The sequence below is a fragment of the Sprattus sprattus genome (genome assembly GCF_963457725.1).
Source record: "Sprattus sprattus genome assembly, chromosome: 20".
Lineage (NCBI taxonomy): Eukaryota > Metazoa > Chordata > Actinopteri > Clupeiformes > Clupeidae > Sprattus > Sprattus sprattus.
Window position 1 is genome coordinate 13,706,498 of NC_137918.1, and position 14,514 is coordinate 13,721,011.

General features: G+C 41.1%; 1 protein-coding gene across 1 annotated transcript; it reads left to right on the forward strand.

The window, feature by feature from the left end:
* Window positions 1-1,822: 1,822 nt before the first annotated feature.
* Window positions 1,823-11,938, forward strand: LOC308381593 (uncharacterized protein; the record flags this gene model as incomplete). The annotated part of the gene is made up of 6 exons (XM_080859184.1): window positions 1,823-2,928; window positions 9,524-9,577; window positions 9,772-9,903; window positions 10,563-10,660; window positions 10,944-11,029; window positions 11,717-11,938. The coding sequence occupies 6 exons, from the start codon at window positions 1,823-1,825 to the stop codon at window positions 11,936-11,938; spliced, it is 1,698 nt and encodes a 565-aa protein (XP_080715310.1).
* Between the last annotated feature and the right edge of the window lie 2,576 nt (window positions 11,939-14,514).

Consider the following 14,514-nt stretch of genomic DNA (forward strand, 5'->3'; position numbering starts at 1 on the left):
TTCCTTTCTTCTTTCCTTCTTCCACTCTTCTTTCCTTCTTTTACTCTTCTTTCTTTTCTTCTTTCCTTCCACTCTTCTTTCCTTCTTCCACTTTTCTTTCCTTTCTTCACTCTTTTTTCTTTTCTTTATTTCACTCTTCTTTCTTTTCTTCTTTCCTTCTTCCACTCTTCTTTCCTTCTTCCACTCTTCTTCCCTTCTTCCATTCTTCTTTCCTTCTTTTACTTTTCTTTCCTTCTTCCACTCCTCTTCCCTTCTTCCACTCTTCTTTCCTTTCTTCTTTCCTTCTTCCACTCTTCTTTACTTTCTTCTTTCCTTCCTTCACTCTTCTTTCTTTTATTCTTCCTTTCTTAACTTTTGCATTTTATGCACTGGTATTTCCTTCAGGAAATGCATTTTCTAGTTACAGTGCATGAAATGCCCTGTATTGTTATTCCTAGGCTTCTTCTTCTTCTTCTTCTTCTTCTTCTTATTCTTGTTACCTTTTTCTGCGATTAATTCAGCCCGAACCGCTTAACGTAGAAACTTCATTCAAACTTTGTCGCGTAGGTCTTGTAAAGGACACTTATGCTATGTATTTTTCACTTTTCTAAACTTTATACTTTTTAAGATATTAAATAAAAACGAATCAAAATTTTCCCATTGACTTACATTGGGCCATTATGACATCATAATAGGGTCTTTAAACTGGCTTGCACCTGTGCTTCACTGACACCTGCGCCAAATCAAAGGAACCTCTTCTCTGTCCCTCTCAATTTAACTGTAACTAGGAACATTAAGACACCTTCCATTCTCTACTTTTTTTTCTCTCCATCTCTCCATCTTTCTCTCTATCCCTCTCAGTCTACTTTCTCTCACACTCAATCTCTCTTCTTCACTCCATTTTTATCTCCTTTTTTCAATATTTTCACTCTCTTTTTCTCTTTATCCAGAGCCACTCTTGTTCACTCTTCTTTCCTTCTTCCACTCTCCTTTCTTCTTTCCTTCTTTCACTCTTCTTTCCTTTCTTCCACTCTTCTTTCCTTCTTTCACTCTTCTTTCCTTCTTTTCTTCTTCCTTTCTTAACTTTTGCATTTCATGCACTGGTATTTCCTTCAGGAAATGCATTTTCTAGTTCTTATTATTCTTTTTACCGACTTCTGCGCTTAATTCAGCTCGAACCGCTTAACTTAGAAACATCATTCAAACGTTGGCGCGTAGGTCTTGTAAAGGACACTTATGCTATCTATTTTTCACTTTTCCAAACTTTATACTTTTTAAGATATTAAATAAAAACCGATACAAATTTTCCCATTGACTTACAATGGGCCATTATGACATCATAATAGGGTCATTAAACTGACTTGCACCTGTTCTTCACTGACACCTGCACCAAGGTTCCAAGGCTCCTCTTCTCTCTGTCCCTCTCCATTCAACTGTATATTTTATATTTTAATTTGAATTGAATACCCCTGCAGTAAGCTATCTTGTCTAAGGGCACACTTTGTTTTGCAAATTGACTAATAGGCCTATTTTCTTTGTTACGAGAAAATCAACAGTATTTTCAAACAGGATTAGTGATTGACGTGGCATAAGACAAGTCAAGCGGGAACTTTAGCAGCATCATTTCCTAAACGCTTCAAACTTGTCTAGGGTTTATGGGTTAGCGGGTCGTCAGAGCCGTAAGAATGAACACATTGGCATGGCACTGGCATGGCCAACTTCAAGTGGCTATTAGTCAAGCTTTTACATTAATTTAAGATCCTTGTTTATTCACTTATTATTAGCAGCGAGTCTCACGGTCTCTCTTCCCACTTCTCTCCATTTTTGTCGCCAACTTTCATGGATGCATCAACTAACTGCTGCGCTTGAGGGGGAAACTATCAGTACCGGCAAGTGTCCTTTGCGCTTCATGATGAACGGACAGGAGAACGCAACGAAAGCAACGACGGCCGAGCTCGGAGAGTGCCTCTTTAGTACGATGCTTCCGTCAGAAATAACAGTGCAAGCGCTCCTGTGGACGATAGTGATTATCACCTTAGTCGCTGTATCTGTCAATGCACTCACGCTAGTAGGACTCAAGCACTCGGAAGATCTCTCCTGGACCCCGCGTTTTACTTTGTTAAAGAATCTTATTTTGAGTGACGTCCTTCTCATTATCACTCAAGGACCCACAGTAATCTACTGTTTGTATAAAAGGACAACGTTGTCTTTAGGGAACTGGTGTTTTATCCAGTATTTTGTGGGCACAGTTTGTATTTTTAACTCACTGCTCACTATGACATGCATGGCTATTGAGCGCTACTTATATGTGTGTCAGGCCATCCACTACCTGCGCATCCTAACCTCCCGGCGTATGTGTGTCATTGTGAGCATCACCTGGCTGCTCTCTGTGTGCGTGGCGGTTGTCAGTATGAGTCTTATGCATCTAGGGCGGGAGCAGGGCATCCACTTTGAGGAGCATACGACTTTCGGACTCCTGTGTGAGCCGGACACCCTGGAACAGTCCATGGGCAACCCTCGGGCAGCGGCCATTTTCCGGAAAGTGTCGGGATTTTCCGTGACGATGGCCTGTCTGGTGAGCTACTCGTTCTCTTACCTGCGCATGTACCAGGAGGCGCGCAACGCCGTGCAGCCTTTCCTTCAGGTGAACAGGCGCGCGCGCAACACCGTGCTGTTCTACTGCAGCATGCTGCTGCTCCAGCTGCTGCCCGTCTTTGTCAAGATCACCTCAGACGCCATCTGGGAGCTGGAGGGCGCTGTGGTCATGGTGCCCAGCACGTTCTCTGGGTTGACTCCCTCGCCAACAGCCCGAGGTCTCCACATTGTGCTACTACTGCTCATTCCAGTGCCACCTTGTATCAACCCCCTCATCTATGGCCTGCGAAACCGTGAGGTCCACCAGGGGCTACACAAAATGATCTGGTGTAAAGGCAAGTGCCATCAGCTCAGGTGTATGGATGGGGGGCAAAATGCATCCAGAAATGTAGAAGTATAAAAACGAAAGTAGTTAGATGGCTGCCAACAGCATTCATAACTCTGACGAATCATTGCTGCTGAGAGAGCAACAGATATTGCAAATCATGGATACAGGGCTCTGTATGGAGACCGCTCTGTGTTAATCTTGCTCAGATAGGCCTGTGTTGAATTTACGTAAAGTGTCCCGCAGCCAATCAGCCATCACTACAAGGGGCAGAGTCTGTATCTTGTTCAGATAACCTCCCCTGGATGTTTGCATTGACTCTTTTTACCAGCATATAATAAGAATAAGTCTGTTTTCTGCATTGCCAAGTGTCTACCTATTATTATATTTATTAATTTCACTAAAGAATTTTGCTTTTATAAATAGATGCATGTATATCGTGATGCATGTTTAAAACATGGAGTTAAACAGTTTGTCATATACAGTATTTCTATGGTCTTTATGACTGCTAACATTCCTATGTCTTTCTATGTATTAATGTTGTGTTATGTAAGATTTAGTTATATGAAATTGAATCTGTCTGTTGTGTTTGGTCTGAACAGTATCATTTAAGTTAGGTGGCTTAATGTTCATTGAACTTAATGCTTTAAGTGTCGTTATTTAGCAAAGCAGTTGATATTGCAATAGATTTTAAGTTAAATGTACTCAAAATTTTTCATTTCACATTACTTGGTGTTTTTCATTTTTTTGAAGTAAACTCAACTTATTGGGGCCTACCGTGTAATGTAGTGCTTATTTTCCCATTTAATTGAATGCTTATTAATTAATGCAATTTCAAATGGTTATTAATGAATCGCTTGAGTCGGCAGGTAACCTTGGAAGTAGAAGGGAAGAAGGGGCTCTTTAATGTTTGAATGTGTGTTCTTGAGTGACAGCCCTAGCTGTGTCAAACTAAGAAGTGAATTGGTGGATGCTGAGAGAGCACTGTGCTTACAGTAATAACATGACCCATTCACATGACCTAAAGGTAAGCTAGGCGACCTTGGGTGTCTTGAAAGGCGCCCTAAAAATAAAATGTATTATTATTATTATTATTATTAAGCTGGCTTTGCAACACATACGGATTTGTTAGATTATTTCTGTTTTCTCCTGAATGATTAAAACAACACAAACGGCAACAGCAAAAGCAACAACAACATGTCATCATGTTGAAAAGAATGTATCATAGAAGGTAATCAGAAGGTGATCATAACTATAGTATAGATAACAATCTAATTGTAGCATAACAATACAATGTTTTGTGCAGAATGGCAATTTTCAAATTCATTCTTGTGTTTGTGTTTGTTATGCAGTTGACAATAAAAATGTCCCTTTTTTGTAAGGACTGTAATAATACACTCTCATTTTACTAATTTAACTTATCCAACGCATTTGAATGCAATGCATTTGCAACTTAACACACACAAAATTTATTTTATACTGTATGTATGTACTGTATGTATGCATGTATGTATGGAGCATGTATTTTCACACATGTAGAATTATACATCTTAAAAATCAAATGTCTGCATGTTGTGTATAAATAGCTTTGCTTTTGTCAAATAAAATCAAATCAAATCAAATCTTTAAAAAGACAGTGAGCAGTGGGTGGTTCATGTGTGGAAGCAATGGGTGGGTGATTGAGTGGTTATCTGCTGACAGAGGTTACGAAGAAGGTAATCATTACTATAGATACAAACTAATTGTAGCATAATAATAAAATGCTCTGTGAAGAATGGCAGATTTCAAATTAATTATTTGCTGTGTTTGATATGTAGACGACATAATAAAAATGCCCCTTTTTTGTAAGGACTGTAATAATACACTCTTATTTTACTCATTCAACTTATCCAACACATTTGAATGCAATGCATTTGCAACTTCACACACACAAATTGTATTTTAATTTGTATACTGGAACATGTATTTTCACAGATAGAATAGAATTATAAATCAAATGTCTGCATGTTGTGTATGAATAGCTTTGCTTTTGGGTGTGGTTCATGTGTGGAAGCAATGGGTGGGTGAGTGTGTAGCTGCGGACAGAGGGAGAATCGTGGGGTAGGATGGTGGGTGGGTATTTAGAAGGGGCTGTTGAGGGGGGTGAGATGGGGGGCAAGAGAGGGGGGGTACTGTCTGAGAAACTGCCAGACAGACGAGCTGCCACAACGTGGCATAACGTCTGAGCCAACCACTTCTGATGGGACTTGAGTTGTGTGTCTGTCTCTGTCTCTGTTTGTCCCTCTTCCTTTTCTCCCTCATTTCTTTCTGTTTATTTTCACTTTCTCTGTCTACCATTTTATGTCATCGTCCTTCATTCATTTCCTTTGTTTCTGTTTTTAGCGTCTTGTACATTTCAGATACATTTCTGCCAGTGCATCTCTTCATCCCTCTCTTTCTGTTTCTCTTTCCACCCTTATCTCTCATCATCTTTCTCTCATCCCTTCTCTATCTCTCTCCCTCTCTCTCTCTCTCATCCCTTCTCTCGCTCTCTCCCTCTCTCTCTCTCTCATCCCTTCTCTCACTCTCTCATTGTATTCATTTCACCGTCCACATGGTCTGACCACACACGACCCACTGCTGTGTGTTTTGGGGACTGCCCGCCTCAGCAGTCCGGACAGGGGGACCGACCTCCAGGGGCACTCAGAGGTAAGCGTCTCTGCTGGCCACATGACTCAGGGGGCTCAGCTGCAGGGATGCATGTGTTCATGATTTATTTAGCACCACCAGTGCACCAGGCTTCCAGTCTATAGCCACTGAGGCTCCTGCCAGTCCGCTGCTGGCGGTCCCAGAGCTCACCATCTTTTGTGGCACAGATGATTTCATAAAGGGTTCTGTAGTTCCCCAACATCTAAGCAGCCGTGTTCAGGCAGTGTGTTTGAATAGTGTTAGTGTGAATTATGGCACACTAGGACAAAGGGGCTGAGGGGAGTATGGGTAGGGCAAGCATGCCTCCTGGTAAAAAATCTGGACAACTCTTTCATCTCTTTCTCTTTCCCTTGGCTGCTGGTCGTACCTCTGGGTTGGGTTAGTTCGCTGCCACAGGTTATGAGCCTGCCTGAGAGCAAGATGAGTGGTTGAGCCTTTTCAGCTCACAAAGACTCATGCTGCATGTGGCACTCAAGGGGCACACCCAAATAGACTTGATCCGTTTATTTGCGTGTTTTTCGAAGAACACCCATTTGTTTTCTTTGTGTTGATAACAATGGCGCTGATGAAGTAGCTCTTACCTAGACACGCTTTTTTGTATTATCATGCCATCTTTCTCTTCTTTCCAGTGCGTCAGACATGATATTATAAAAAATAACCTCCCCTCTTGTGCATATTTAATGGACTTTTTGCCCATTGTTGTCAAAAAATCATCACAGCAATTGTCTCACAGTCTCAGTGGATGAGTAGTATCCTCAGTTTGAGGTATAAGAGGTGGGTGCTTCCCAGCCTGCTCTGTTCATGTATCCGCCCTTCTCACTCCCACTCCCCAGTAGAAACCTTTGTACACATGCATATATGTCTTTATAAAACAATTGGGTTCTAGCGCGTAATTTAGCTGTTTCTGATTGGACGAGAGACGTTCCATGCTATAGGTTATTTTGTCAACATACCTACAGTTACGGGACTTTTCACAGCTAAAAATAAATCACTCCGCGATGAAACATTCGCATTGATGATAACCGTTAATTCAAAGTTTTGAAAATTACAAACCAAGACGTTGACAATGGAACTATTTTTTGTTGCGGAGAAACAATGGCGAAATAAACCATTTTTTATCAATAACTTTGTGTTGAAATGTTAATTTGTTGACGGTAGAATTGTTTTATAAAAGCAATATAGCACTCGTGGGAGTGGGGTAGGTAAGGGATAATCCCACGGCGGGTGTTGTTGCCTACGCCACTCGGCCTGCGGCCTCGATGGCTACGGCCGAACACCACCCGTGGGATTATCCCTTACCTACCCCACTCCCACTCGTGCTATATTGCTTAAATATTGGGTTTTTGGGGAGGGTTGGCATTCGGTAATGTCTACAATGTCCAATTCTGTTCTCTTGTGGCAGGTTATTTAATATTACTGTTAACAAAATGGGGGGGACATTACAGAGAACCTATGTAGCAGGCAAAGGTAGAAAAACCAAACACTAAATATGTCCTGTAATGACAAGGATAATACTGGTTGTCAAACACCTATAGAATTGAACGTTTATCAGTAATTTTTCCTCAATTCAGAGGCTGTAAAAAAAACTGAATTTGCATATTCCATGTACAGTCATGACATGATAAAACCATAGTCTAGCTATTCCTCTTTCAGAAAGGGATTGTAAACTATATAATTGCAAAGCATACCAGAGCAAATTCAGTGAAAAATTGTATTTTGCTTTTGCTTTTTTCATTAAGTCTCTCACTGTAAAGTGTGTTTATAATGTGTGTATGTTTATAAAAGCTCACATGAGTGTAGGGGTGTACAGTAGTCACTGTGGCTGCTGGTAGGAATGTATCTGTGTGTGTGTGTGTGTGTGTGTGTGTGTGTGTGTGTGTGTGCGGGTGGGTGTGTGTGTGTGTGTGTGTGTGTGTGTGTGTGTGTGTGTGTGTGTGTGTGTGTGTGTGTGTGTGTGTGTGTGCGGGTGTGCGGGTGTGCGTGTGTGCGTGTGTGTGTATGTGTGTGTGTTTCTCTGGCCACTCATTGTCCTCCTCCTCTTGCAGGGACCTGTCACTACCCTGCGCTGCGATGGTCCTCCCTTTCAGTGGCGGTGGCCCGTGCCTAAGTTGCTATGACACCGAAGCATCATCACAGCAGTTCCGCAAAACTCTAACTTGTTATGACAAGTTTTTTATTCAAGTTATTCAAATTCAAATTCAAATTATTTTTATGTCTAGAGGACAAAAACTTGCAGAGCTTTAAATGCATATTGACAACAGTCCCAAGGGTTAACCATACTGGTAATTTTATGCCTTGTGGACATCATGGAGCCAGATTACTTGAACCCTCTTTCACATAACATGCCAAGGTCCTGTCGTGTCATATCTTATCATAAGATGGTATGACAATCTTCCCTCATGAAGCTGTCATGTTACCATTTTGAGAACTTGTCAAATACATCAAGACATCCACTTGTTTGATTTGATGCTATCACAGTTTTTTCCAATCAGAAACAGCTAAATTACGCGCTAGAACCCAATTGTTTTGTAATTAAGCAATATAGCACGAGTGGGAGTGGGGTAGGTAAGGGATTATCCCTTACCTACCCCACTCCCACGAGTGCTATATTGCTTTTATTAAACAATTTTACAGTCAACAAATGAACATTTCAACACAAAGTTATTGATTAAAAATGTTTTTTTTTCGCCATTGTTTCTCCGCAACAAAAAATATTTCCATTGTCAACGTCTTCGTTTGGAATTTTAAAAACTTTGAATTAACGGTTATCATCAATGCGAATGTTTCATCGCGGAGTGATTTATTTTTAGCTGTGAAAAGTCCCGTAACTGTAGGTATGTTGACGAATAACCTATAGCATGGAACGTCTCTCGTCCAATCAGAAACCGCTAAATTACGTGCTAGAACCCAATTGTTTTATAAAGGTTGACATGGCATCCAAGAGAGTTGTCATGATAATTACAAAAAATAGATAAATAACACTGTACAAATATGACTGTTGTGTCTTTAGACATCAACTGCCATGATAGATAATTATTTGACTTTATGACAAGGCGTTGTCATTCTTAAGAGAAAGGGTTCAAATGTCACCGCATTGCCCAATATAAAACAGCTTATCAACATTGTGAACTGAGAGCCTATTATGTTATTGTAATTATTTGTGTTATTATATGTACTGATAATGTAACGGATTCCTTTACATTTGTGATACATAGGGAAAGAAAAGGTAAACATTAGGAAATATACACATTGGTTTCTGAACATCCATAGGTAAACTGTTCTCAAAGTCCTGTAAGAATGATTTATGATTGTCATTTGTCATTTTGGTAAGATCTTATGTCATTAAACCGCTGACTGAATAAATATTTATTGTCACTTTTTAACATTTTTAAGCCCCGCTTTTTCTTGGGGCTTTTTCCTTGGCTAACCGACCTTCATAGTTCCTCATAAATAACTTTGTCAAGGGTGTCTGTTCAATGGACTTTCTTGTTTCGCTCTCAGCATCTGCCCTCTCTGTCTGTTTCTCTACCTCTTTTATACACATACACACATTTAGACACACTCCTTCTTGCTCTGGAATGCTGTGTGGTTTGGGATTAACAGGACAAGTTTGGGCCCAGAGTTTTAAAGTCAATCATTAAACAAGACAGACATAGGTATAATGGCAGGATGGCAGAGACTCATTTCCAAGCACAGACATACATGAACACAGACACACACACACACACACACACACACACTATCCATCCCTGTGGAATGAAAGAGGGAGCAATGGGAGAGAGAAAGAGAGCAAGAGCGAAAGCGAGAGCGAGAGAGAGAGCAATGTCTTCTTCTCCAGCTCAGGGAATCAGCTGCCCTCCGTCACCTGGGCAACCAGCATGTCTCCGCGCCATGTGACTCAGTCTGCTGTGGAATCACTGTGTGACTGCACTGCAGACTGAGCGTGCCAGAATCCTGCCGCACACGTCTCCATGTGAGCTCCGGAACCAGGTAGGAAGGAGGTAGCTTATTTCAGGTTGTTAACCTTAGCTACTGATCCAAGTGATAATGAGAGAGCTATGTGTAGTTGCTGATTGAAGTCCTTTATGGTCATTATCGACTGTAGTTGTATAAGTAGGTCTGCATTTCTTGGCACACGTTACCGGAAACCATATGTCACCTATTGTCCCCTTCTGTATGTTCAGCGGGTGTCTCTCCGCAGACTGGATAATGGATGCGGAGGGAGGACAGCCAGGGTCCGTACCATCAAGGGACCCTCCTGCTGAGAAAGAAATTGAGCCCAGCGATGGGTCAAATCACCGCCAATACTTGCACAGGTGAGGTGTGACAACCCCAGCGTGCAGACTTGTTATTATCAGGCACGGCACACTCAAAACCCTTTCAGACAACGACATTTCCATTTCATTTCCAGGTGTGAATGAGATAGATATCTGTGTTTGATATAAATGACATCAGATGCTGCAAGTTTAAGTTGTATAAGTAATTTGAGGAATTTAAGTCATAGGGTGGGAAGATTGTCGTACCATCTTATGATAAGATATGACATGACAGGACCTTGGCATGTTATGTGAAAGAGGGTTCAAGTAATCTGGGTTCAGGGTTCAAGTAATCTGGCATCATCATGTGATAATGAGATACTAAAGTAAACACAGGAGAGAACATCTCGTTCAAACCTGGCTCATGCATGTCAAGTCTGTGCTACTTGCTGTCATGACAACAGCATCTAATCTTTGAAAGGTTTTGTTGGTGTTGTGTCCTCCTGCTATAGGTACTTAGCAGGTCCACTGCCCTCGTGGTCTAGGAAGATATATAAACATATATACTCAAAAAGGATTCACTTTGAGGACTACTGTACAGCCAAGACTACACTGTGGCTCTTGTGATGAATGAGAAGGTTTTTTTTCTGGGTCCTTGACAGTGATTGATGTGTAAGGGAGGGTCTGCTTTCATTTGCCCAGCTGCTGTCTCTTCCCAGGTTATTTGGTGAGGCGACCGCTGAGTATTTCCTCAGCCACTCCGACTTGGAGACAGACACGCCCCCATGGTACACTCACATGATGGATCGCATGGGAGGTACCAGACACACTTATTACACCAGCGTGAGAGTGTGTGTGTGTGTGTGTGTGTGTGTGTGTATGTGTGTGTGGTGTGTGTCTGTGTGGTGGGGGTGGTTGTCTTTTAACATCCTGTACTTGAGTTATTCCTTATGTCTTTACCTTTTTTCCATACCAGTAATAAAACAAAAAATGTCAAAGCCCATACAGTTAACACATTTCTGCTTTTGTGATATATAATGGTTGGTGAGGCTATGCATCAGTGTGTAGGAGGCAACTGTGTGTATAACATCTGTTTCCAGACAGCTTAGGTGCAGAGGCCGTATGGAAGGCCTTGAGTGATCGCACCAGAGCCTTAGTGATAGAAATAGAGGCAAACTCTCACCAGGTTAGTCCACTCAAACCCCAATGCATGTGGAACACAAGGCCAAACAGGACCCAGTCTGATATGAGAGTCTAATCCGTTCTCAGTATTTCTTTTCTCCAAATGAGCCTCATAGTCTCCTAAATGACCAATATGAAATGAGCTCCTAAATGAACAATAATGCACTCTCATCACTTTACACTCGCCACTTTACTCCACACTGGCTCACTTTCACTGCTGTTTGCACTACATTTGCAATATTGCACCACCCACACACTTGAAGTGTCTTGTCTCTGTGTTCAGGTTATTATGTGTATAATATGTCCAGTATAGCTTAAAATATCATGTAGGTATGTTTATCTGTTTAGTATCTGTTTAGCATGTGCATTTATGTTTAGTATGTGTATTTATGTTTAGTATCTATATTGTATATTTATTGTTTATCTAGTAGGTCTACTACTCTGTCTTTCATATGTTTATCTTATGTTCAGTACTTATTGTTAAGTTATGTTATGTTATATCATGTTGGAGTACTTATATGTTTATTTGGAGTACTTATATGTTTATATGTTATGTCTTGTTATGTTATGGTAGTGTGGTATGGTGTCCTGTCATAAGAATGTCAGTGCCCAGTCCAACTCTGTTGTTCTGTGTATCTGACAATAAAAAGACTTGACTTGACTAGACAAGTCCTCTCTCCTTTCGCATCAGGTTGAGGAGGTCAATTTGGACCGAAAAGGAGCGCGATGCAGAACCCTTCGCCATCTGTCCGGAGTCAGGTTGATGTTCCGTTCAGCTAAATATCGTGAAGCATGTTCCGCCATTCTTCTGGAACAGAATCCACCACCCTTCTTCCTAGACCTCGAGGGCAGTGGACCTGCTAGGTACCTACAGCAGGAGGACACAACACCAACGGAACCTTTCAAAGATTAGATGCTGTTGTCATGGCAGCAAGTAGAACATACTTGACATGCATTAGCCAGGTTTAAACAAAATGTTCTCTCGTGTGTTTACTTTAGTAATGGGTAAGCAATATGTATCAAGGCTTTGAACCGGTTCACGGAACGAAAACGAAAACCAGAAACGTTTGATGTTTTGCTAGGAACAGAAACGAAACCAGAAACTTTAAAACAAATTATGTTCCAGATCAGAATCGTTTACATAAAATAATGGTAACCGGTTAATAACGTTATTTTTTCGTTCTTTCACAAGATTCCCAAATGCAATATGATTGGTGATTCACTTAGGGTTCGTCCACACTAGCCCGGGTAAATACAAATACGCGTATTCGCAATGAAAACGATCTCCGTCCATACTAGCGTTTTCATATCGTTTTCCAAAATGTTTGCCGTCCACACTAGTACGGGTGTACACGGGTACATGACAATCGTTGTCATGGTTGCGCCACTTGCTGTTCTAGTCCTCCGAATATAACGTAGGACTATTTACTGATCACGGGTAGGAGCATTACCTACATACAACTCGAGCTATACTACCAAGTGCTTCACTCTACATTGTGCTTAGTGTTAACATACATGAATGACCACCAAACGCAATGGGTATGCCCTCAATTGTATAAAATGGGAACGTGGATGTTCAGCATTGTGGATGTTGGGCAATTGACAGCCAATGATATGGGTCAATATTGACATGTGACCCATCCAAATATAACCGTGTGTGTTTCCGTTGGATAAAGTTCCCGCAACTGTGTCTTCAAGCAGTATATTCCTCCGTTTACTTTTTCATTCTGTAGGTTATACCAGTAACTGGGTATGCACGAGTCTCCGTGCAATTCAAATCTGACAGAACTGCCCGAAATGTTTGATATACCCAGACTGAGATAGCTAGGCATTACAAAAAGTTAAATCCACTTGGGCGTGAGCTAGAAAGGATGGTTAGCAGGAGCAACAGAAAAACTATGGACAGATCAAGCAGCAGCCGTTGGTCTCAGCTACTTAACTTGTGGCAATTGATTTTGAAAGGACTGGCCGAATGGTTTAGTGATGAGACTATGGTGGCATTTAAAACAAAGCTCCGGAGCTACAATAAAATGTGTTCAACAGCCACCTATGTCAACTTGATGAGTGCAGAAATCATGTGCTTCAAGAGTGAACTGTCCACTACGACCTAAGGACATGGAGGAATCGTGCATATCTTTCAGGTGCTTGTTGATCTTCGAATTCACCGGGCCATTTCACGACTATCAATGAAGCTGTATTTATAGTCACAAACAGCTTGGACGTTTAGCAAGTATTTGTTCTTTATGTTGATGAAGTCTGAAAGATTTGAACACGGTTGTTTTATGTCTATGTGTGTGCCATCGACAGCGCCTATGCACTGATGTAGCTAGGCTATAGGCTACCATAGTTTTGGGAGAAATGACTGGTAAGGTCTGCTACTGCAGGCGAGTGAGTGGCAGGGTGCTGTACCAAGGTGAGTGATAGCTGTACATACCTACCTGACAATGTTTGATACCGTTCGACGGGCCAAGCTAAATAAGTTAGCGGTTTTGCACAGCCTGCTTCTGTCGCTGAGGTAGTACAACGTACCGGTCACCTTTTTAAACACCTGCACTGGCTCTCTCATTCCAGTAGCCTGGCCTTTAATATGAGGGCGTAAGATTGCACTCAATCTGTAAAGGTTCCCTCTCGACAACCTGAAACTCTCCACTCCTCGGGCAATATTATTCCCTTTTGTAAAACATTTATCTTTTATTTTTCTTGCTATTTATTTTATCTTGCAAATATGTTTTATGCATCAACCACACCAAGTTCATTCCCTAAATAATTATGACTCTGATTATGTTCAAAAGTGTTGTCAAATAAAGAAACTGGTTATGATTTACTCTGTCTTACTGTCTTACGTGACCTGTCTGTTATTTCGCGGCCTCTTCTCCTGGTTTACGAAGTTCGTGCTTACCTAAGTACATTGTAAGTAACCCCAAAGAAGGATTATTATTTAGGTTCGTTTTGTGCCTAATTTGATACGTGCCTAAATTATCATTCATTATTTAAGGAATTATAGAGGCTTCTTTCTTATAGATACATTGGACTTTTTCTTTGATAAGGATAAAGGTATCGCAAATTTGTTTATGCCACTGTGAGTCTGTACGCTACGGATCTCGTTAAAGACGGATGCATATGCATAAACTTGAGTAATTGTCTAGTTTAATGGACCAGTATGGCTCTTAAGGTGGTGTTTCACCCGTTTATTAAATATACTGCTAGAAAAGGATATACTATGTCTATTAAATAAAGTTATAGGCCTACTGCTAGAAAAGGAAGAAAATAAAAAAAAAATTCACCAGCCTTAAACGTTTCATTGCCACTACATATATGGTTATCCATTACAACATTCACTAACTATAGCCTACTAAGGACATTGTACAGACAGCAGCATAATCATTTCACCTCCAATGTTAATTTTAAAGTTCTAGCCTCTCAAGCGCAAGCCACCCCTAGTGCCATAGCAACCGAACGTCATGTATCTGAAAAGCTCCGTGGACCCCG